Here is a 21,940-nt window from a genome sequence, read left to right as displayed (position 1 = left end):
GATTAAGAATGTACATACTAAGCTCAGTGCAACTAATTATATCATGGGCAAACACAATACAGGTTTTTGTGATACTGTGCCTCAGAAAATGGAGACAGTAGAGGATGTTTTAATAAGATGTAGACTATTAGCAGGAAATAATACTATTAGAGAAGAACAAGCCATAAGTATTACAGAATTTACAATGGGTAATATTTTAAATTAAGGGACGGTTATGTTAATAATAGCAAAAAAAGGTTCTTAAAAACACCCGTGTAAATTAATAGAATTTTACCAGCATCATGCAGATTATCCTTGTCACACTCCAGTACAGTAGGTTGCGGTATGCGCCTTTACAGTTGGTTTGCAAACCGCCAGTAAACCCACAAAAGAAGAAGAGAGCTGCGGCTCCAGATCGCCAGGTGTCGCTCTTCTCGCGCGTGTTCAGTGAACTTCAGTTTCTGCACATGTACAGAAGTAACAGCAGCGTGATGCTAAAGATTAAACCGTACACATGTGTTTATGAGTAAGAGAGATAACTGTAGTTTTTACATAATTTAAAGTGTGAATGAGAGAGAAATACGTCGCTTATGTGGAGTAAATGATGAAGAACCGCAGTGGATGTAATTTAGATCAAAGACTGAAGCACAGAGTCCAGCAGGTAACACAACATTCAATCGCTAATAAAAGTAAACGAAGTCCTCAGGACTTCTGTGAATAAAGCAAACCTCTTTGTGAATAACATGAGAAGAAAAGCTCCTCTCCTGGTTTCACAAAGGAGTAAGCCTTAGTTATACTAGGAAGTTGTGGTTTTTACTTGTTTTGTTAGTTTGTTTTTTAAACATGACACTGATCAAAGTGTCATACTGATGTTGTTTGGACGCATTGAATTGTTTACAGTACTAAATATGATTAATTACTTTAATGTAAACACCGTGCTATATGAATGTGTCTACAGTGTGATACAGTCGCTGTGTTGTTGATAAATGTTAAATTTTTTAAAGCAGAGAAACTTTAAAAATCTTGTGAAATATGTCAAAACGTTACATAAAATTATTTACCTAAAGAATATATATTTAAATTTAAACAAGTAAAATTAAGCATATTTTAAAGTTTGCATTTACCAGCTAATTCTTATTCTTAAGTCTTTTTAACTCTTAAAATACTAGTGCTGCAAAACGATTAATTGCGACTAATCGTTTGCAGAATGAAGGTTTTTGTTTGTGTGTACTGTGTATAATAATTATGTAGATATAAATACACTCACATGTATCATAAGAAAAAAAACTATTTATATGTTAAGTATTTATAATTATATATAATATAAATTATATATAAATATAAAATGTGTATAAACATGTAAATATTTCTTAAATATATGCTTGCATTTGTGCGTATTTATATATACATAATTACTTACACATATATAGATGTAAACAAAAACTTTTATTCTGCAAACGATTAGTAGCGATTAATCGTTTGCAGTCGTAAAATAAACTTTTAATAATAAACTAAACAAAAAGCGATTTAATAATCTCTGTCTGTTTTAGTATCTGAAAGCACATAATGATCCTTACGTGGACCTTTCATCCATGGCCTTTGACCTTCAGCAGCAGTTCAGGTAAGTCTGATTTTGCTGTATGAACCTGTACCAGACTGACAGAAACGCTTGAAGCTGATGTGCAGCTGTGATTTTGAGCAGGACAGAGTATGGCCGGAGGAACAGGACAGCTTTCAGGATTCAAGTGGAGAAAGGTATAGATGACTTTAAGGTATTCACATAGATTTAAGTTTAATATGTGATGAGTACTTTAAAGCATGAGCTGTTATTACATTTTTTTTTATTTAGTGCATGCAGCTTTATGCAGCAAGTCTGACATCGCTGTCCTGGAAAGTAAACATTTGATCAAAAGAGCAAGACTTAGCCGAGAAGATGGGTAAGAAGACACACCCACTGCATCCACAACAATAATACCATATTGTTATTCAAGTTTCTTTTGCTTTCATTTTTTGAAAATGTATCCTTTTGGATGAATCTTTTTTGGTCTTTCATCTGATATTGTGTCTTAGGGATGACAGTCATTACACAGAAGATACCACAGACAGTGAGGACAATATTCCTGAGCATGAAGTATTTATTGTTTGATTCCTTTTGAATATTTATTGATTGAAAAGAAATATCACTTGTATATCTATTAAATGGTGGTGTGTTTTAAATGGTGACATTTCATTTGGCTTCTTTACATAGCACACAAATCACATGAACAGCTCGCTGGTGTCGCTCTATCAGAAAGGAAACTCAGCGAGCGGCTCGACGCCGCAGAAGGCCGACAGTGACGACTGGTTTATCGATAAGTCTGGAATGAAAGAGCAGGAGAACTTGTTCATCGATCTGTGTGAGGAGGACTCCACCAGCACAGCGGTAAATATCAAAGTTTTGGCCTTCTTCTAACGCAAGCTTATGTGTGGTTGCATCAGAATGTGTTGTGATTTCAGAAACAGATCAATTCAAAGATGGAGAAAGAGACGAAATCAAAGAAAAGAGTGAAGAAAAACAAACACAGAGACATTCGTGGCGAGGATGCGGAAATCAATGCTGGCATACTGGCAAAAAAGAGTGAGTTTAAACCTCATGAAATGTGTTTTAGTCTTCAAAAGTTATGACTGCTAACTGCTAAAACTGCTGCTTGCTAAAATAATTACTAGATGACAATATGTTCAAAATTCTGTGTTATCAGTCGAGTCAAGAACTACAAGCACATTACACCTATGCTCTTTAATCTACGTTGGTTGCTTATTGAGTATTAGATTCTCTTGTTACATTTAAAAAAAAAAAAATTACGCAATCGCAAAAATCTGTTTGTCAGAAATCAGGGTTCCCACGGGTCCTTGAAATCCTTGAAAGTTTGTGAATCTGGGGAAAAAAATTCAAGGCCCTGGGAAGATGTTAAAAATATACATACATAGATACAGGTCATTGAAAGTGCTTGAATCTATTTTATGCAAGAAGTTTTCTGCGAAAAAATCCATATTATTCCCTGTGTAGTGTAGGATAAAAAATTCTAGACTTTTTAAGCACACATGCTAAACTGTTTGCTTTAAAATGCTTATATCTTCTGTATGCGAATGTTGATTCACACCAAAATGTTTTTTTGCATAGTTGTGTTTGACACATGAAAACATCTCGGGTTACGTATGTAACTGTTGTTCACTGAGAAGGGAACGAGACGCTGCATCTCCCTTGTCATACTTCCTGGGTCCCTGTAACACCGTCTTTGGCAATATTTCAGATAGCGATATGGGTGATTCTCAAGAAAACTTGGTTTTAAAAATGTCAAGCATGAAAACGTAAAAATTGCTTAAATTTACTTTTTTTCCCACCAGACATTAAAAAACAAAGTCTGGAGTAAATGGGAACAATAATTTAAAAACTTTTACTTATCATTTAACACTTTTCGTAACATAATTTTAAAAAATTGTCCTAAAAAATCTCATTACCGCAACAGTCAGAAAACATCAACACTGACATATTTTCAAAATGACATGACAAACCTGAAAGAACATAATTTGGAGATTCTGCACATGCATTTAAAATCAAAGTATTATGCTTCTATTAATTAAATTAACATTTAATAAGCATCTGTTGCGGTAATGATAATCAAAATGTCGTGTAAGCATTCTGACAAGACAATATTTCAAATTAACTGTAAAAAAATGATCTTACCTGGTAGCCATCTTGAAGTAACTGGTCCATGTGCTTGGTCACTCAAAATCAAACTTTATTAAAATTCTGTATGTGTGGTTAAACTGTTCTCAAAAAGTGTTGCGGAGGATGAGAACATCAGGCATGGACACATCATTTTCCTAATTTTTCTTCATTATTATTATACATGAATACTCAGTAAATATTTTTTCTGTCATCTAAAGTGGTCTAGCAAAACATTCATTTATTTTTTTCCTTTATATTTTTGTGTTAATTTGATTAAATGACAACATAACGCATGTTCAAACACAGCCGGACACATTGCGGTAATGAGAATTTCAGCAGAAAATGAGATAAAATTTACAATTATAAATTCTTATGTTGAAATCACACATTGTGCAAGCTAGAACACAGTATGGTGTTAATTCTGATGCTTTTTAATGTTACTATATTACACATTTTAAAGCTAAAATCATTAGTGCCGTGGTGTTTCAATGGTTTCGTGAGAATCACCCATATACTTCCTGGCTCCCGCATCACACTGTTTTTGTCGTTAAGCCTCACCATTGGTTGAATTTGATATACACATTCAGACGCTCTTACCCCTGAAGGTGTCCCCAAAGTGTCACCGCAGTGACGCAGCACGAGTTCCCTCAAAAGGGAACTGTAACAATGTATCTTAAAAGGTAAGACGATGAAACCTTGTTCTCACTTGAAATGTGTCCCCCCATTTAGTCCTTGAATTTGAGGGTATTGGACCTTGAAAGTCCTTGAAAGGTCCTTGAATTTGAAGTTGTCTAAGGTGTGGGAACCCTGCAGAAATGCTAAAGTCTTGATCATTTTTATTGAAGGTAGAAAGACGGCCCTTGAACTTCATTACTCTACGTTGAAGTTTGAGGATTTTGGTGGCAGTGACGACACTTTAGCGGTGCGTGACCTGCGATGATAAACTCTACATTGGTTCCTCTGTACTGGACACACATGAATGTGTAACTCTATATTGACATCTCTTCTTTAGGAGGTGTGTAAACTGCTCATTCACATGAGACATCCAGAAGTTTATCAGCGGCTTGGAATCGTACCTCCGCGTGGATTCCTCCTTCACGGTCCGCCAGGATGTGGGAAGACATTGTTAGCTCAGGCTGTGGCTGGGGTGAGTGACTGCATTATAACTCTTTATACAACAGTTCTCTCTGGTTCTCGAATCTGATTGGCTAAGAGCTATACGATATTGTACTGATAACGGCACTGTAGCCGCTTCACCTTTCGTATTATTCCGCCACCTAGTGAATGGAGGTCCTAAGCAGGCTCATCTCTGAATGGAAAAACACAGACGCGCTGTGTGAATCACTCTCCGTGTGTGTGTCTCATTAGTTTACTAGCTCATAAATCAGTCTGTGAATCCCAATCAGAAGTTATTATTCCGTTAAAGATCAGTGTTCTTGGATGTTACGTTACAGTTAATGGGAGTAATGTCTTGTCACATCGTGTGGATTATTAACACTTGGAAAGAGGAATATAAACACTCGTTTTTTTCTGGAGCTATATCTTTTATCAGAACGCGAAAACACCGTGGAACTGCAGGTAAGCACCGCAGCTTTTAAATGTGGACATTGATCATTTACTTTATCGTGACGTGACTATTAAAACATGTTATGAGATATGGCCACTGGTATATTTATAAGCAGCATGCAAAAACATATCTCTGACACTTATAAAAAAACGTTTTGTATAGTACTGACAAGAACAAAGTTTAATAATAATAATCGAGTGCTCGTATCGCGTTAAGAATACATGAGAAAGCAATAGTAACGTTTCACAAGTATAGTTTTATTAACTTTTACCTCGCGCCAAAACAATAACAACACAAAAGACACTAAATATGAATAAAAAAACAAGTACAAGTTTGATCATGACACCAAATACTGCTGATTTGATCTCATTTTGACGATCATAAACAAACAAGGCCAGCATGAGAGCCAGGGAATACCTTTCAGAAATGTAGCCCAGAGAGGGCGGTGGTCAGCGGGGCGAGTGAACACTGATGTCCGCTCATGCTTTGGTTCTCATTTGTACCGAATCTCACTAAGCAAACGTTCAAACAGGCGCTATCTTTACTAATCGACTGCAGATTTAAATATAATACAGATACATTCTCGACTGAACTAATCTTAAAACTACACTTTGTGACCAAGAAACGGTAATATAAAGAAACGGCTTTTCCGTCCATTTAGTTGTTATGAGCTTCAAAGCAGCCGAAAGTTTTACCTGTCATTCTGGCCGCCCTCAAATCCGTGGCGGAAGAAGTAGTTCTCAAACAAAGAGGCTTTTAAAATAACTCCGTTGTTGTTTTCTAGTTTTCGTTTTTCAAACGTGTGCCGTCGAACTGTTGTATAAAAGCAATATCGCTCTCGGAGTCGTGTGATATAGCTCTATATCATCACGGCTGTGATTGCCTCCGGCACTCGGCCTGCGGCCTCGTGCCTCTGGCCTAATCACAGCCGTGATGATATAGAGCTATATCACACTCCTACTCGAGCGATATTGCTTAAATATGCTGTAGGAAAGGAAACGAGTACTGTAACGTGACAGCAGCAACCATCAATTATTTATATTGTCTGATTAATTTTCATTCAGTCTTCATTTTACCTCACACTGTTTTTCCTGTTAGATGTTTTTTTTCTTTCAGAAACATTGATGTAGCTAGTAATGTCAGTTTTCCCATCATAGTTTCATCAACATGCATTTTGTAACAGTAAAAAAATCTTACCGCTATTTACAAAACACACACACCACCTCCCCTCACTCTTTTCTTGCACCCGAGTACTCGTGTTTATTCCACACTTATCATGAGAAGAATATTAATGGAAGTATATTTTTGTTTGTAGGAAACAGGTCTGCCGATGTTAAAGGTTTCTGCTCCTGAACTTGTGTCTGGAGTTTCTGGAGAATCAGAACAGAAAATGCGTGAACTCTTTGAGCAGGCCATAGTGAGTAATACACCACTCACTGTTAAATACACACTTACACCTTCTGTTATTTAATTACACTTAGTATTTACATGTAACGTTTAAACTACACAGAATAATGAATGTGTGTGTTTGGTTCCAAGCTAACTATTGTGGCATAAATAAGTTAATGAGATGAATGCTTTGTTAAACTGATCAAGTATGTCTGAATTCTTAAAGGAATAGTCCATTTTCTTAAAAGAAAAATCCAGATAATTTACTCACCACCATGTCATCCAAAATGTTGATGTCTTTCTTTGTTCAGTCCAGAAGAAATTATGTTTTTTGAGGAAAACCTTGCAGGATTTTTCTTATTTCAATGGACTTTAATGGACCCCAACACTTAACACAACAAGTAACAGTTTTTTCAACGGAGTTTCAAAGGTCTATAAACAATCCCAAACGAGGCATAAGGGTCTTATTTAGCTAAACGATTGTCATTTTGGACAGGGAAAGTAGCGAATGTACACTTTTAAAGCACAACTTTTCGTCTAGGTCCGGTCCAGCGCGACCTAACGTAAATGCGTAGTGACGTAGGGAGGTCACGTGTTACATATATAAAACGCACATTTGCGGACCATTTTAAACAATAAACTGACACAAAGACATTAATTAGTATCAGCTGACATACAACAACATAGGAACGGTCTTCTTTCTTCACACTTGTAAACACTGGGGAGAAGTTTTGCGTTCGTCCTCTGTGACCTCTTGATGTCATGACGTATTGCGTGCGGTCACGCTAGCGCATGACGACCGGATCTAGACGAGAAGTTGTGGTTTAAAAGTGGATATTTGTTATTTTTCTTGTCAAAAATGACAATCGTTTCGCTAGATATGACCCTTATGCCTCGTTTGGGATTGTCTACAGTCCTTTGAAACTCCGTTGAAAAAAACTGCCAAGTGTTGAGCCAAGTACCAAATGTTGGACTCTATTAAAGCAACACTATGTAGTTTTTTTACATTTAAATAATGTCTCTAAAATTATTTCAGTGATAGAACAACTTTTAACTGGACAAATTGTACTGTTGCTGCAACCTGAGCAGCCTCCTAGCTGCTACAAGCACACTCTGAAAGTGGCGGTGGAGGGTAGGAAACACAGCCCCGCCCCTCCCCCTGCCTGCAGAAGAGTGTCTGATACCAGGCACTGTTGCGCTTTTCAACCACATGGGGGAGCTGTAAGTCATTTTTACATGGAAACTACATAGTGTTGCTTTAAAGTCCATTAAAATGAGAAAAATCCTGCAATGTTTTCCTCAAAAAACACAATTTCTTCTCGACTGAACAAAGAAAGACAATAACATTTTGGATGACATTGTGACGAGTAAATTATCTGGATTTTTCTTTAAAGAAAATGGAATATTCCTTTAACATGGATAGAAAACTAATATTAAGTTTAGGTGTAAGTAGAAGAAAGATCTAGCACCTGTAGATGATCTTGGTGTTCTGGGAATTATTAAGCAAGCAAAACATAGTTATCGCAACATATGCGGTAGATTGTACTTTGATATGGGCATGCAAATAGGTGCTAGACCATTTAAAGCACAGACATTAAAGAAATAACTTGACCGTGCATTGGCTGCTGGATCGACGGTCAACGGCGCCACCATATTAGTGGTGGCAACTTCTCCATTAATCTCATAGCAATTGAAGGTAAAAATGCCTCCATTGTGTGCAGTTTGGGGTAGGGATCGACCGATATGGATTTTTTTTAGTGCTGATACCGATTTTTGTTTCATCAGTCTTAGCCGATGACCGATACAGGCTGCCATTTTCTTGAGCCGATACTGCTTTTGCTCACTCAATTTGCATCATAAAAATGTCACAATGATGCCAAATGTTACAAGTCTCAATTTAAAAAAGTACCATTTATTAAACTTAAAAAAAACTATATTTAACAAATAGTAAAAACAGGTGAGTTTGCTATTGAACCATGAACTGCGCTCTCCACAATGACGAGGAACTATCAGCAAAGGATATTGATTTCTAGCACTTTACTACTACAAATATATATAGAGATGAGAAATAAAAGCCCGCTTTGTCCAGCTATGATCAGCTGTTAGGCCAAGCTTTTGATGTTGTCATGGAAAGGTTGGTTGTTTTTAGTCACATGACTTGCAATCGCTTGCGGCTTCCATCACTTTGTCTGTCAATAATGCCGGGGAAAACGGTGAACACAGCAGCCAATGCCGATACACATAAATCTCGTAAAATCGGCCTGATATATCAGCCGGCCGATCACTAGTTTGGGGTGTACACCAAACCATCACACACCTCAAAACAAGTGTCGGGGAATTTACCTTTCACAAGTAAGACTAGATAACAGTTGTTTCTGGTTGTGTTAAATCATTATAACATTATTTTGATAGAGAGTAACTGAAGGCAGACTATTTGTAGCTGGAGATATCACTGTTTAGATATGAATGTTGATATTTAATGAGAATTCACAATGTTTTTATATAAAATTGTAATGTATTATTAGAGTAATATTAAATTGTCTGTCTTATTGTAGTTTCTGTACTTGAAGGTTTCCAAAAGCTATACATATGAGGAGGCATTAGGAGGAAGCTGAAGAAAGAGAAGGGTTTTCCTCAAATAATCCTTATGTTGTTTTATATATAGCATATATGATATAAATATTAGTGCTATAAAAACAAATGCTGACTGTCACTCTTGGATTTGCTGATTTTTCTGGAAGCACAAGAAAACGAAATAGTCAACAATACAATAAGCAATATTCAAAATGGGAAACATTGAATTAATTTCATGTATATTAAGGGGATACTTTAGCCAAATATCAAAATTCCCATATGATGGATTCACCCTCAAGCAATCTAAGTTACATATGTCCATTATTTTTCAGACGAACACATTTGAAGCTATTTTAGTAAATTTCCTTGCTCTTCCAAGCTTATAATTGTAGAAAACAGGGATTTAAGGAACAACTTCTGACTTTAAATTCCAAAAAAGTGCATTCATCCCTCACAGAAGTAATCCACTCAGCTCCAAGGGGTTAATAAAGGTCTTCTGTGGGTAATCAATGCAATATTGGAAAAAAAATATCCACATTATAACTAGTTTCCGGTAACAACGCCATCTTGAATCTCTGCGCAACATACCCATGACAACGAAAACACTCACTACACTTAAACTCTCTCATAAATCGCATTAATCCAAGATGATGCTGTTACCAAAAGCTAGTTATAAAGTTTAAAATATTTTCTTTCACAATCACTTTGATTACCCACATAAGACGTTTATTAACCTATTGGAGCCGTGTGGATTGTGAAGGATAAATGCACTTTTTTATGGTTTAAAGTCAGAAGTTGTTCCCTGATCCCTGTTTTCTACCATTATAAAGTTTAGAAGAGCAAGTACATGACTGAAGTATCACTTTAAGCTGTATTACATTAGGGATGCCTCCCTCCACAAACCAAATCAATACATGACAACCGAAAACGATCATGATTCTCTTAGTGTTGTGGTGTCAGAATAACAATCTCTCCCTAAATGTCAACACAATTAAGGAGATGATTGTTGACCTGAGGAGGAGAAAAGTACAGCACTCACCACTGTACATCATTGAGAGAGACGGAGATGGAAAGAGTGAGCGGTATCAAATTCCTGGGAGTTCATATCACTGACAGGGTTCCCACGGGTCGGTGAAAGTTTGTGAATCTGGGGGGGGGGGATTTAAGGCCCTGGGAAGATGTTGAAAATATACATGCATAGATACAGATCATTGAAAGTGCTTGAATCTATTTTATGCAAGATGTTTTTTGGGAAAAAAATCCATATTATTCTCTGTAGTGTAGGATAATATCATAAAAATTCTAGACTTTTTAAGCACACGTGCTAAACTGTTCGCTTTAAATGCTTATATCTTCTGTATGTGAATGTTGATTCATACCAAAATGCTTTTTTGCATAGTTGTGTTTGACACATGAAAACGTCTCGGGTTACGTATGTACAGTTGTGTTCAAAATTATTCAAACCCAACTGAAATTGATTGTTTTGGCCGGTTTGACATTGATTTTGATCATTCAGTCATCCTGCTTACAATTACATCAAAGAGGCATGTGTAGGTCAGACAAATATAACATAACATTTATAATGAAATAACCACAAATGTCTTTTCTGTGCTCACATCATTTTCAGTTTTATTCAACCCCCAAGTGACATTCAATCTTAATACTTAGTACAACATCCTTTAACAGTTAAAACAGCTTTTAAACGTGAAGCATAGCTTGACACAAGTGTCTTGCAGCGATCTACGGGTATCTTTGCCCATTCATCATGGGCAAAAGCCTCCAGTTCAGTCACATTCTTAGGCTTGCGCACTGCAACTGCTTTCTTTAAGTCCCACCAGAGGTTCTCAATCGGATTTAAGTCTGGTGACTGCGATGGCCACTTCAAAATGTTCCAGCCTTTTTTCTGCAACCATGCTCTAGTGGATTTGGAGGTATGCTTGGGATCATTGTCCTGTTGAAAGGTCCAACGTCTCCCAAGCCTCAGGTTTGTGACGGACTGCAACACATTGTCATCCAATATCTCCTGGTACTGAAGAGAATTCATGGTACCTTGCACACGCTGAAGTTTCCCTGTACCTGCAGAAGCAAAACAGCCCCAAAGCATGATTGACCCCCCACCATGCTTCACAGTAGGCAAGGTGTTCTTTTCTTCATAGGCCTTGTTTTTCCTCCCCCAAACATAGCGTTGATCCATGGGCCCAAACAGTTCTAATTTTCCACAGAACACTATCCCAAAACTTCTGTGGTTTGTCCACATGACTTTTGGCATACTGCAGTCGACTCTTCTTATTCTTTGGAGACAGCAAGGGGGTGCGCCTGGGAGTTCTGGCATGGAGGCCTTCAGTACGCAGGGTGCGCCGTATTGTCTGAGCAGAAACTTTAGTACCCACATCTGACAAATCTTTTCTCAGTTCCTCAGCAGTCACACGGGGACTTTTTTCCACTCTACGCTTCAGATAGCGCACAGCAGTCGCAGTTAGCATCTTTTTTCTGCCACGACCAGGAAGCGTTTCAACAGTGCCCTTTGCCTTGAATTTGCGAATGATGCTTCCTATGGTGTCTCTTGGTATGTTTAACATCTTTGCAATCTTCTTATAGCCATTGCCCTTCCTGTGAAGATTAATCACCTCTTCTCTTGTCTTCCTGGACCATTCTTTTGACTTCACCATGTTTGTAACCACACCAGTAAATTGTTAGAAGGAGTTGAGTATCACAGTCATTTTAAAGCTGCCTAATTGGTGCTTATTAGGCTTTATTGCTGTTCCCTGACATCCATAGGTGTTTTCAATACCTGATTGAAAACACTTCAATGAACCTCTGTTCTTCAGAGTGGTAGTTCTTTAAGGGGTTGAATAATTGTGTCAATGAAGAATTCACAAAAGAAACATTTACTACTATATTACAAAACCAATTGATGTCATTTTAGTTGCATATGGTTCTTTAAGAAGTCATTGTAGGATTTCATTCTGAATACAATTACAAATGTACACTAAATTCCCTAAAACCCTTAACAGCATTGGGGGTTGAATCATTTTGAACACAACTGTAACTGTTGTTCCACGCTGCGTCTCCCTTGCCATACTTCCTGCATCCCTGTAATGCCATCTTTGGCAATATTTCAGATAGCAATATACTTCCTGGCTACCGAGTCACCCTGTCTTTGTTGTAAGCCTCACAATTGGTTGAATTTGATATACACATTCAGACACACTTACCCCTGGAAGCGTCCCCAAAGTGTCACTGCAGTGACGCAGTGCAAGTTCCCTCAAAAGGGAACTGTAACAATGTATCTTAAAAGGTAACACGATGTAACCTTGATCTCACTTGAAATGTGTCAACACATTTAGTCCTTGAATTTGAAGTTATTGGACCTGGAAAGTCTTTGAAAGGTCCTTGAATTTGAAGTTCACTAAGATGTGGGAACCCTGAGGACCTCACAATTCTACACAGCTTGCCAAAAATTACAGGGCAGCACATCAGCTTTTTGAGAATGCAACATCTTGTCCGTTTTCCACATGTTTTTGACCACCTGCAGATTCACCTTGATCACACAAAACTGTATGTGTATAGTGTTGTTGTTGTTGTTCTCCAATTGGTGTTTCTGTAGCTGATGTTTGTTTTATTGTTCCTCCACTAGAGCAGCGCTCCCTGCATCCTCTTCATCGATGAGATCGACGCCATCACTCCAAAGAGAGAGATCGCCTCTAAAGACATGGAGAGACGAATCGTTGCACAGTTACTCACCTGCATGGATGGTGCGGCTTGATTTTATTCTGATTATTATTTTTATTACTTCTATACTTCTTGTGTGTATAAAATATCATATTTGTATTTGTTTTGCTTGGTTTTTTTTCAGATCTCAATACCGTATCGGAGCCGGCTCAAGTGTTGGTCATCGGAGCTACTAACCGTCCGGACTCGTTGGACCCGGCCCTGCGTAGAGCGGGAAGGTTTGACCGAGAGATCTGTCTGGGGATTCCAGACGAGGCTGCGCGACTGAAGTACGTCTGTCATGTTGATCGAAGTTGTGTGCCGTGAATACTAATAACATAAAACATTAGACTTACTCGCTTTTAAACAAGAATTATAGGATTAACCTACTAATACTTTTGCTAAGTAATAATATACAATTAGTAAAACAGTGTGAAACTGTAGTAAAAACTAAAGAGGGAGAGAGAGAGAGCATAGATTACGGAAATGTTTTAACATTTTTGCCATTCCTTTACACATCAATGGCGTTTTGGAGCCTAAAACCAATGCCAAGGTCTCATGCAGCTGATACTGTTATTGTCTCTATGTAAACTACAAAAACATTCATAACATGTCATGCACATCACATGTGCAGACATCACGTGACATTACCATATACTGGACTGGCATGTTTTTAGCAAATCTGCGTAACAGGGATTGTTTTGGAAATGTTACTGTTTGTACTCGAAAACCACAATAGAAAAACATTTCAGTTTTTGTTACATTTGTTGTTGTGTACCCTAAAACAAACATAAGACAATTAAAGGCAGTGTGCGTGATTTAAAACAAATGCTAACTTTAGCCTAATAGCACTGAAACCACAATCCCACCCTCCATTCAAATCACCATCCAAAGTCACGCCTCTTCCAAAACACATGAACAGGCACAGACCAGACGGCCACATCTCATGTCTCATTATCATGGCATGCGTCCAATTATTGCATTCAATGATTTGTTGAAAATGTTTTGGTTCTACCACTTTCACAAATGAAATATATTAATACAAATACATTTAGACACTTTAACATACACACTTAAACATAGTGGGCACTATTTTAACAATCTAAGCGCATTATTTAAAGAGAACGGCACACTGTCTAAGCGGGCATGTCCGAACCCACTGTTGCTCATTTAAAAAAGGGAAAATTGTTTATGCGCCAAGCGCATGGCCTAAAAGGGTTGTTCCTATTTTAGTAATGGGTTTGTTATGGGCGTAACGTGCAATAAACCAAAGAGAGTCTCAGCTCTCACCCCCTTTAAAAGCAAGTTGTGCCTGGCGTCATGCCTAATCCCTATTTAAAAAGCGCAATTTGTAAACTGTAAAACAAAGCGGAGGAAGAAGACCAACAGTTTAAGATTAATGTAAAAAAATTGTGTTGTTTTTATTTGTGTTGAAATTATTTTATATATCCATATCCACAGGTACAGAGTCATCATATACAATAAATCCGTGGGGTAGCATTTAAAAATAGATGCATTTGTTTAAAGCAAAGCATTTATTTACTTACCAGGCTGCAGGTGAAGCATTTCTTTACACTTTTTAACATCTCATAATCGGTCCTCATTTAGGTCCAAGAGACTCAATAATAATCTTTTACATTCAATCCTTTAATCTTTCATATTTAAAAGCATTTTTGTTCTGCTGCGCATTCATGTGTGTGATAAGCAAACCCGCGTTGTCCTCCCGTTTATAGGCGCATATTACTAATGCGCTCTTTAAATAACAAAAAACATATTGCGCCATTGACTTTAGACTTTAGACTAGGTTTTTGTTGGTCAATGGCGTAGTCTATTTTAGTTGCCTCAAAATTGCAATGCGCCTGAACACACCTCGTTTTCAGACCAGAACGCCCATGGGTGAAAATTGGGTGCAAATGCATTTGCTATTTAAACAATGTGGCGCTAAACGTGAAATGATAATTGCGCCAGGTTGGAACTAGCAAAAGATACTTGCGTCGCGCATTGCGCTGCATTGTGCCAGGTGTATGATAGAGCCCAGTGACTTTCAACCAGCATAACTAACCATACAACCAGCATTTTGGGTCATATTAGCTACACTGCCTTTAAACTGACCAATCAGATAAATGGATATAAATCAAATCTCCACTGTACTAAAGTTGCCAGAGCCTCAAGGTTATCTGAACTACTGTGCGCTTGGTGTCATATAAGTGCATTCTGGGTAGAAGATGGGGGTTGTAATACAATTATTTGATAACACTTGAGTAGAAATGGTTTGTATCTAAAATTACGGCTTCTCAACCAGATAAAAAATGTTTAAAAAGTGTCCTTCAGGTCATGCTAAACATTTCAGTTTGTCCTTTGTCTCAGGATTCTGAAGACACTCTGTAGGAAAATCCAGCTGCCCGAGGATTTTGACTACAGGCAGTTGGCTCGTCTCACGCCGGGTTACGTGGGTGCAGATTTAATGGCGCTGTGCCGGGAGGCAGCAATGACGACGGTCAACAGAATCCTGCTGGAGCAAACCATCGGAGATGATGTGATGCCAGCACAGGTACAACAACGCTATCTCTCATATCCAAAGTCAAGGTGACAAGATAGGGGATGATGCTTCTCAGCTGGGAACGTTGTCTAAACCAGTGTTTCCCAAACTTTTTTTCTGCCACGGCACAGTTTTGATAAGTAAAAAAATCATACAACACAAACCACTTTAACAATAAGCATTAACAGATCTGCACAAACCTGTATTGCAATGTTTAAATGACTTGTTAAACTGGAATATTATACTGTATTAAGCAGAGTATTCATTTAAGTAAAACTTGATCATGTTTTGATGAACACAAATGATATCCTGACTGAAATTGATGACAATGACACACGCATTAGCAGCTGTGACCAACCTGGTAGCTAGCTTCAGGTGCTTTTTCAAACACTGTTGCAGTGTTATTTTTCCACGGCACACCAAACAAGTGGTCACGGCAAACTAGTGTGTCACGGCACAGTGGTTGGGAAATACTGGTCTAAACTAGTTGACACTGAAAAGAAAAGTCACTTACACAAAAATATTAATGTTCACATTATTTTTATTTCAATGCAACATTTGTATAACAGTTGTATAAAATTATTATAATAAAACATTGAAATGAAACATTTAAAATGGTAATGTGGGTAAAAATGTATCTGGAGCAGAAACAAAATCTTAGTATTTGGTCTTGTTGATCTAGTGTCAAATGAAATGATCACTTGAAAGACGATTTTAAACGATTTCATGTAAAAAAAATTATATGTCCATCATTTTTCAGACGGACACATTTTTAGTTATTGTAGAAAATGTCTTTCAGTTAATCAAATGTAAAGTTACAGGGTCCACGTCCTTTAAGTCCAAAAAAGTGCATATATCCTTCCCCAAATAAATCCAAATGGCTCCAGAATGATAAATAAAGTCCTTCTGAGGGTAATCAGTGTTGTTGTAGAAATATCCATATTTAAAACTTAATAAACTAAAATGACTCGCTTTCGGTAATGCTGCCATCTTAGTGGCGTCGGCATTCAAGATCAAAGCTTTACGCAGCGTACGAAGGTTACTCTGCTGCTGCTCTGTGCCCCCGCCCTCCGAATTTGTCATACGTCACTAAGAAAAGTGCATACACTACGCTAATACTCTCTCCTGAATACAGAAGCGTCCAAGATGGCGGCCCCACCGGAAGGTAGCTATTCCGGTTTATAAAGTCCCAAATATGGATATTTCTACAACAACACCACACGGATTACCCTCAGAAGGACTTTGTTTATCATTGTGGAGCCGTTTGGATTTATTTTGTGAAGGATGGACGCACTTTTTTTTTACTTGAAGGTCGTGGACCCCATAACTTCACATTTAATTAACTGAAAGATCTAAAACATTTTCTAAAATAACTAAAAATGTTCGACTGAAAAATAATGGACATATGCATCTCGGACAGCTTCAGGGTGAGTAAATCATGGGTTTAATTTCGTTTTTGGGCGAGCTATCCCTTTAAGTAAGGTCAAAAATAGTTATGTGCATTAATATTGATCAAAACTACAAAATAACACAAATATAGTCGTGATAATTATCTTGCATCTAACATACAATATAAATCGATCCAAACTATGTTTTTAATGTATTTAATTATTGTCAGTGTAGTCACACTCTTGAATTTTGTTTTTTTTATGTCTCAGCATGAGAATCACATATACTCTGAACTCTTATTGACTGTTTATTCAATATTCAGTCCAAGTCATCCATCTAAGGTTTTTCTTGTAGTTTTGTAATGAAATAAATGTATTTGTCTGGTACTGTACATCCTTCTCTTGAGGTGTGTTTCAGTAGAAATGAAGACAGTATATGTTTTTGGACAGAAGTGTGAGCTGGTGCAGCTGTTGTCTTTGATAAAGAAGAGCGAGTCTCTGACTGAAGAGCAGCTGGCTGGATTGTGTGTTGTCATGTCAGACTTCAGGACCGCATTAACCAGAGTTCAGCCATCTGCCAAACGTGAAGGCTTTGCCACCGTACCAGACGTTACCTGGGAAGATGTGGGCGCGCTGCAGGACATCCGCGAGGAGCTCAATATGGCCATCATGGTATAGTTTCCTCTATATAGATCACCTTAAACATTGAACAGGATTGATCTCCTTACTTGTAGTCCAGCATTATTGTATATCAGATTTAAAAATATATATATATTTTGTATATCTGTCTTTTTGGCAGCTGTGTCTAAAGTACAGGGTGAGGGTAAATAATAATGTCTGATCTGTTGGTTTTTTTGTTTTCAGGCCCCCATCCATAACCCTGAACAATTCAAAGCTCTGGGTCTCGGCACCCCTGCAGGAGTTCTGCTCGCCGGACCGCCGGGATGTGGGAAGACGCTGCTAGCTAAAGTGTGTACATCTCATTTTTCATGTTTTCTGTTTTGCTGATCTAGTGCACATGATAATGATATCTTTACACTTGCTTTCACCGTTTCAAACATGATCTGTGTGTCTTTACAGGCGGTGGCCAATGAGTCCGGTTTAAACTTTATCTCTGTCAAGGGTCCAGAGTTATTAAATATGGTGAGTTCCTATCCGTTTCCTTAGAAGGCTTGTGAGCCCCACGCTTTGTCAGCTAAATCACAGTATGTTTAATTGTATTTGTTGTAGTATGTTGGTGAGAGTGAACGGGCTGTCCGTCAGGTCTTCCAGAGGGGTCGTAACTCGGCTCCGTGCGTCATCTTTTTCGATGAGATCGATGCACTTTGTCCTCGCCGCTCAGAGCATGACGTGAGAGAAAATGCAGTAATAAAATAACGCAGAATTAGAAGATCAATTAGCGACCGATTTATTTTGTAAGTTTACCTTTCTGTCAGTCAGGGGCCAGCATTCGTGTGGTGAACCAGCTGCTGACAGAGATGGACGGGGTGGAGAATCGCCAACAGGTTTTTATCTTAGCTGCCACTAATAGACCAGGTAATGACTTTAAAGTTAATATTCAAACGTGCTTGCTTGTGTTGTGCATTCTATAAATGACTTTATTTGTGTGTGTGTGTGTGTAGATATCATTGATCCTGCTGTGCTCAGACCCGGACGCTTGGACAAAACTCTTTATGTGGGTTTACCACCTCCCACAGACAGACACGCCATTTTGCTAACTATTACAAAGGTAACAAGCAACTTAAACAATGTTGTGTTATAGGTTGTGTTAAATGTGGTTATTAACTGTGATTCTTTCATGTGTCAGGGCGGCACTAAACCTCGTCTAGATTCAGATGTCAACCTTGAAGAAATTGCTCATGATGTGCGATGTGACAGCTTTACGTAAGACTGCTTCTTTGACACGGTTGTCGTCGCACAACTATTTATTGCATTTTCGAGTGATTTTATATGCTTGTTGAATTGTGTGCTTCAGAGGAGCAGATCTGTCGGCGCTGGTACGAGAGGCGTGTGTTAATGCTTTGAGAGTTCACTTATCCTCACGATCGTCTCAAACACACACAGGTAGTAAACGCATCTCACCTTCATCCAGAACATGATCAGAACAACACTACAGCAGACAAAAAAACCCTCTTTTTGATCTTTTACAGAGTCAGTGAAGGACATCAGTGTTAGCAAAGTTCACTTTGAAAATGCATTGAAGAAGGTGCGACCCTCGGTGTCTAAGAAAGTGAGTGACTAAAATAAAATAATTCACCCTACGCTAGAAGAAAAAGTTAAGCTGATGAAAAATGAGCATTCATTCATTATCCTCATGTCTTTCCAAACTTGACGCAAGGATATCTCTGGGATAACTGGACGTGTGTCCATTGTTTCTCTTTTGAAATTAAGTTGCCCACTGTTCTTGGATTTTGAGACCTTTTGAATACATTTCCTAAATTCTAGTCATGGCTTGTGTTTCTGGAACAGCAGTCTAAAATACAAAAGTACTTATGTTTAATTGTCTTTACTTGTTTCATTTAGTTCTGAGTATTTTAATTGATTCCGACAGAAGTGAAACCGTTTTAAGTGTTGAAAACCTCAAACTCTATTGTCTGACATGCAGAGAGCATCATTGGCTGTGTTTATGAACGGTTACAGGCAGCAGATAAGTAGTAAAGTAATGATAAATGTGTCTCCTGGATAGCCTTCAGTCTGGACATAAAGTCATTACTCATTTTTCTTGATCAGAATCTTTGGTTTTAACTTTCATCCTCATACTGTAGGGACAATGACTGGTTAGTGTTTGGAAGGACATGTGAGTTAATGAGTAGTTTGTAGTCAAACTGTTCCTTTAACCCACTTTGAAGAGTCTGTTCCCTACTAAAAAATCAAGCGAAGACCAGCAGAAGCTGGTAGTTGGTTTTAGCTGGTTTAAGGTGGCAGTAGCTGGTCTAAGCTGCTCCTCCCAGCCTTGTCAAGCTGGTAGGTCAGCTGGTCTTCCAGCATGACCAGCTAAGACCAGCTAAAAAAGTGACCAAAACACAGCTAGACCAGCTTACTACACCAGCAATACCAGCTAAAACCAAGCTTGGGAGACCAGCTAAAACCAGATCACCAGCTTATGCTGGTCTTAGCTGGATTTTTCTGTAGGGTTATTGAAGTGTTGATTACAAATTGTCTTTTTTCTCCCCTGCAGGATCGGTTAATGTATGAAAAACTGAAAGAGTCCCTCACCAGATGATAAACGACAATCCAACAAACAAATCTTGATCAATTCTTTTTATTAAATGTTTTTGAAAGCAAATCCAAAAAAAACATTGCATTGTCTATTTTCAGGAGAATTACTGATAATATTTCTGTACTTGATCTTTATACATTTCCACTACAACGTTTTCTGCTTATTAAAGACCTTTTTGTGATTGAGATTTAAATGAAATGTATGCAGCATACCGTACTTTCCAGACTATAAACCGCACTGGAATATAAGCCACATCATTCAAAAATGCGTCATTAAGTCGAAAAAACATATATAAGTCACAGTGGACTATACGTTGCGTTTATTTAGAAAATTATTTCACAAAATTCAGAACAGACATTTATTCAACTAAACAATAGCAGACAGAACAGCAGGCTGAATAGATGTCTGTACATTAAAGTAATATTATCAGTTATTTAAACCATAAACCATAACATACAGAACTTACCTGGAAGGTTGAATAGTCTAAATTAACCGAACAAGACAACTAGCGTGAAGTTCGCATACTCGTCATTCCACATCACAGAATCTATTGAATTACATAATTACAGAAGCAGCATATGGCAGACTCTAACGGCTGTTATCTCTTGCCTCATAAATGTCAAAATTAATTCATACTGACTTACAAGACGCACATGACTATAAGACGCACCACCAGCCAAGTTATGAAAAAAAACTTGGCTTATAGACAGAAAAATACAGTACAAAAGAAAGGATCTTACTTTTAGTAGACTTTTTTATCCTCATCTTTTAATGTGTTTTTTTAGTGGCATCTAGCAGAAGTGCAACCAACGACTCAGTCCTCAATTTCAAAACGCATAGAGAAGCTACGGTAGCCGCCACAGGACAAACAAATCGTTGTACGTAGTGATGAAATGCGCTATGTAGGGCAGTTTGTCTGAAACATATGGGGAACTTAAGAAGACCCACGGTGTATAGATAAAAACAATACAGTTCATTATGTAAGGTCTTTGTGCACCACTGATATCTATATTATTTCAATTTTTATTTATATAGCGCTTTTCACAATTGTTTAATTGTTCCAAATCAGCTCTACATTAAAGGTGCAGTGTGTACATTTTAGCGGCATCTAGTGGTGAGGTTCCAAATTGCAACCAAAACCTCAGTTCACAGCTCACCCCTTGCTTTTGAAATGCATAGAGAAGCTACGGTAGCCACCACCAGACAAACATGTCATGATTGGAGACAACGTAATAAAAAAGTTTGTCCATTAAGAGCTTCTGTAGAAACATGGTGGCACAAAATGGTGACTTGCATGTAAGGGGACCCTTTGTCTATGTAGATAAAAACGTCTCATTCTAAAGTAATAAAAACATAACGGTTCATTATGAAAGGTCTTCTATACACCCCTGACAATATAGTTTTTTATATTATTTAGCATTTCTGTCAAGATATCCTTCTAAAAATTACTCACTGCACCTTTAATAAAAACAAGAGAAAACACAGAAAAATCAGAGGACAACAAAAGTAGAAAAGTACAGTGGCTCAGAGTCAACCGTACTAGTAAGTGGAGGATTAATGTAACATATAGAAGAGAAATAAGCCAATGTCAGCTGACTCGCTACGGATTGAAAAAAACCTAGGAAACAAAGCTGATTCTATAAAGGATATTTTTTAAAAAGTAAATGACACGGTTGGTTGTAGCTGGGCAGACTTGGCCAATCCAGTAGCAAAATATAGTATATGTTAAAAATTATACTAAAATTTAATAAGACATCATCTGGGCTGCATCATGTTAAAGGAAGACCAGTAGTGTGATGAGCTTCACGGCAGCTGGAGCTGGGTCTCAGTGTCCTCGGGTTTGTTTATGTTGTGATTGTGGGAT

General features: G+C 37.8%; 1 protein-coding gene across 3 annotated transcripts; it reads left to right on the top strand.

Annotated features, from left to right (window-relative positions):
* Nucleotides 1-395: 395 nt before the first annotated feature.
* nvl (nuclear VCP like) lies at nucleotides 396-20,186 on the top strand. Of its 3 annotated transcripts, none has more exons than XM_073872818.1 (23): nucleotides 396-640; nucleotides 1,530-1,600; nucleotides 1,682-1,734; nucleotides 1,829-1,916; nucleotides 2,050-2,110; nucleotides 2,228-2,401; nucleotides 2,476-2,596; nucleotides 4,534-4,610; nucleotides 4,701-4,835; nucleotides 6,571-6,672; nucleotides 12,856-12,973; nucleotides 13,075-13,219; nucleotides 15,297-15,480; nucleotides 17,310-17,528; nucleotides 17,721-17,825; nucleotides 17,937-17,999; nucleotides 18,087-18,206; nucleotides 18,293-18,392; nucleotides 18,479-18,585; nucleotides 18,664-18,740; nucleotides 18,832-18,920; nucleotides 19,007-19,086; nucleotides 20,035-20,186. In XM_073872818.1, exons 1-23 carry the CDS (start codon nucleotides 581-583, stop codon nucleotides 20,077-20,079), a joined length of 2,394 nt encoding a protein of 797 aa, XP_073728919.1. In that variant the 5' UTR covers nucleotides 396-580; the 3' UTR covers nucleotides 20,080-20,186. The 3 variants fall into 3 exon arrangements, with proteins under 3 accessions (XP_073728919.1, XP_073728920.1, XP_055026849.2); XM_073872819.1 differs by having other exon boundaries at nucleotides 397-640; nucleotides 2,482-2,596; nucleotides 17,307-17,528; XM_055170874.2 differs by having other exon boundaries at nucleotides 399-640; nucleotides 17,307-17,528.
* The last annotated feature ends 1,754 nt before the right edge of the window (nucleotides 20,187-21,940 follow it).

This window comes from Misgurnus anguillicaudatus, chromosome 11 (assembly GCF_027580225.2).
Source record: "Misgurnus anguillicaudatus chromosome 11, ASM2758022v2, whole genome shotgun sequence".
Taxonomy (NCBI): domain Eukaryota; kingdom Metazoa; phylum Chordata; class Actinopteri; order Cypriniformes; family Cobitidae; genus Misgurnus; species Misgurnus anguillicaudatus.
This window is presented reverse-complemented; position numbering and strand designations above follow the sequence as displayed.

Excerpts from the sequence above, each read along its gene's own strand:
- nvl (XM_055170874.2), top strand. The coding sequence starts at position 581 with ATGATGAAGAACCGCAGTGGATGTAATTTAGATCAAAGACTGAAGCAC. Across the intron at positions 641-1,529 it reads TGAAGCACAGAGTCCAGCAG|TATCTGAAAGCACATAATGA; the intron begins GTAACACAACAT and ends TGTCTGTTTTAG. Across the intron at positions 2,111-2,227 it reads ACAATATTCCTGAGCATGAA|CACACAAATCACATGAACAG; the intron begins GTATTTATTGTT and ends TTCTTTACATAG.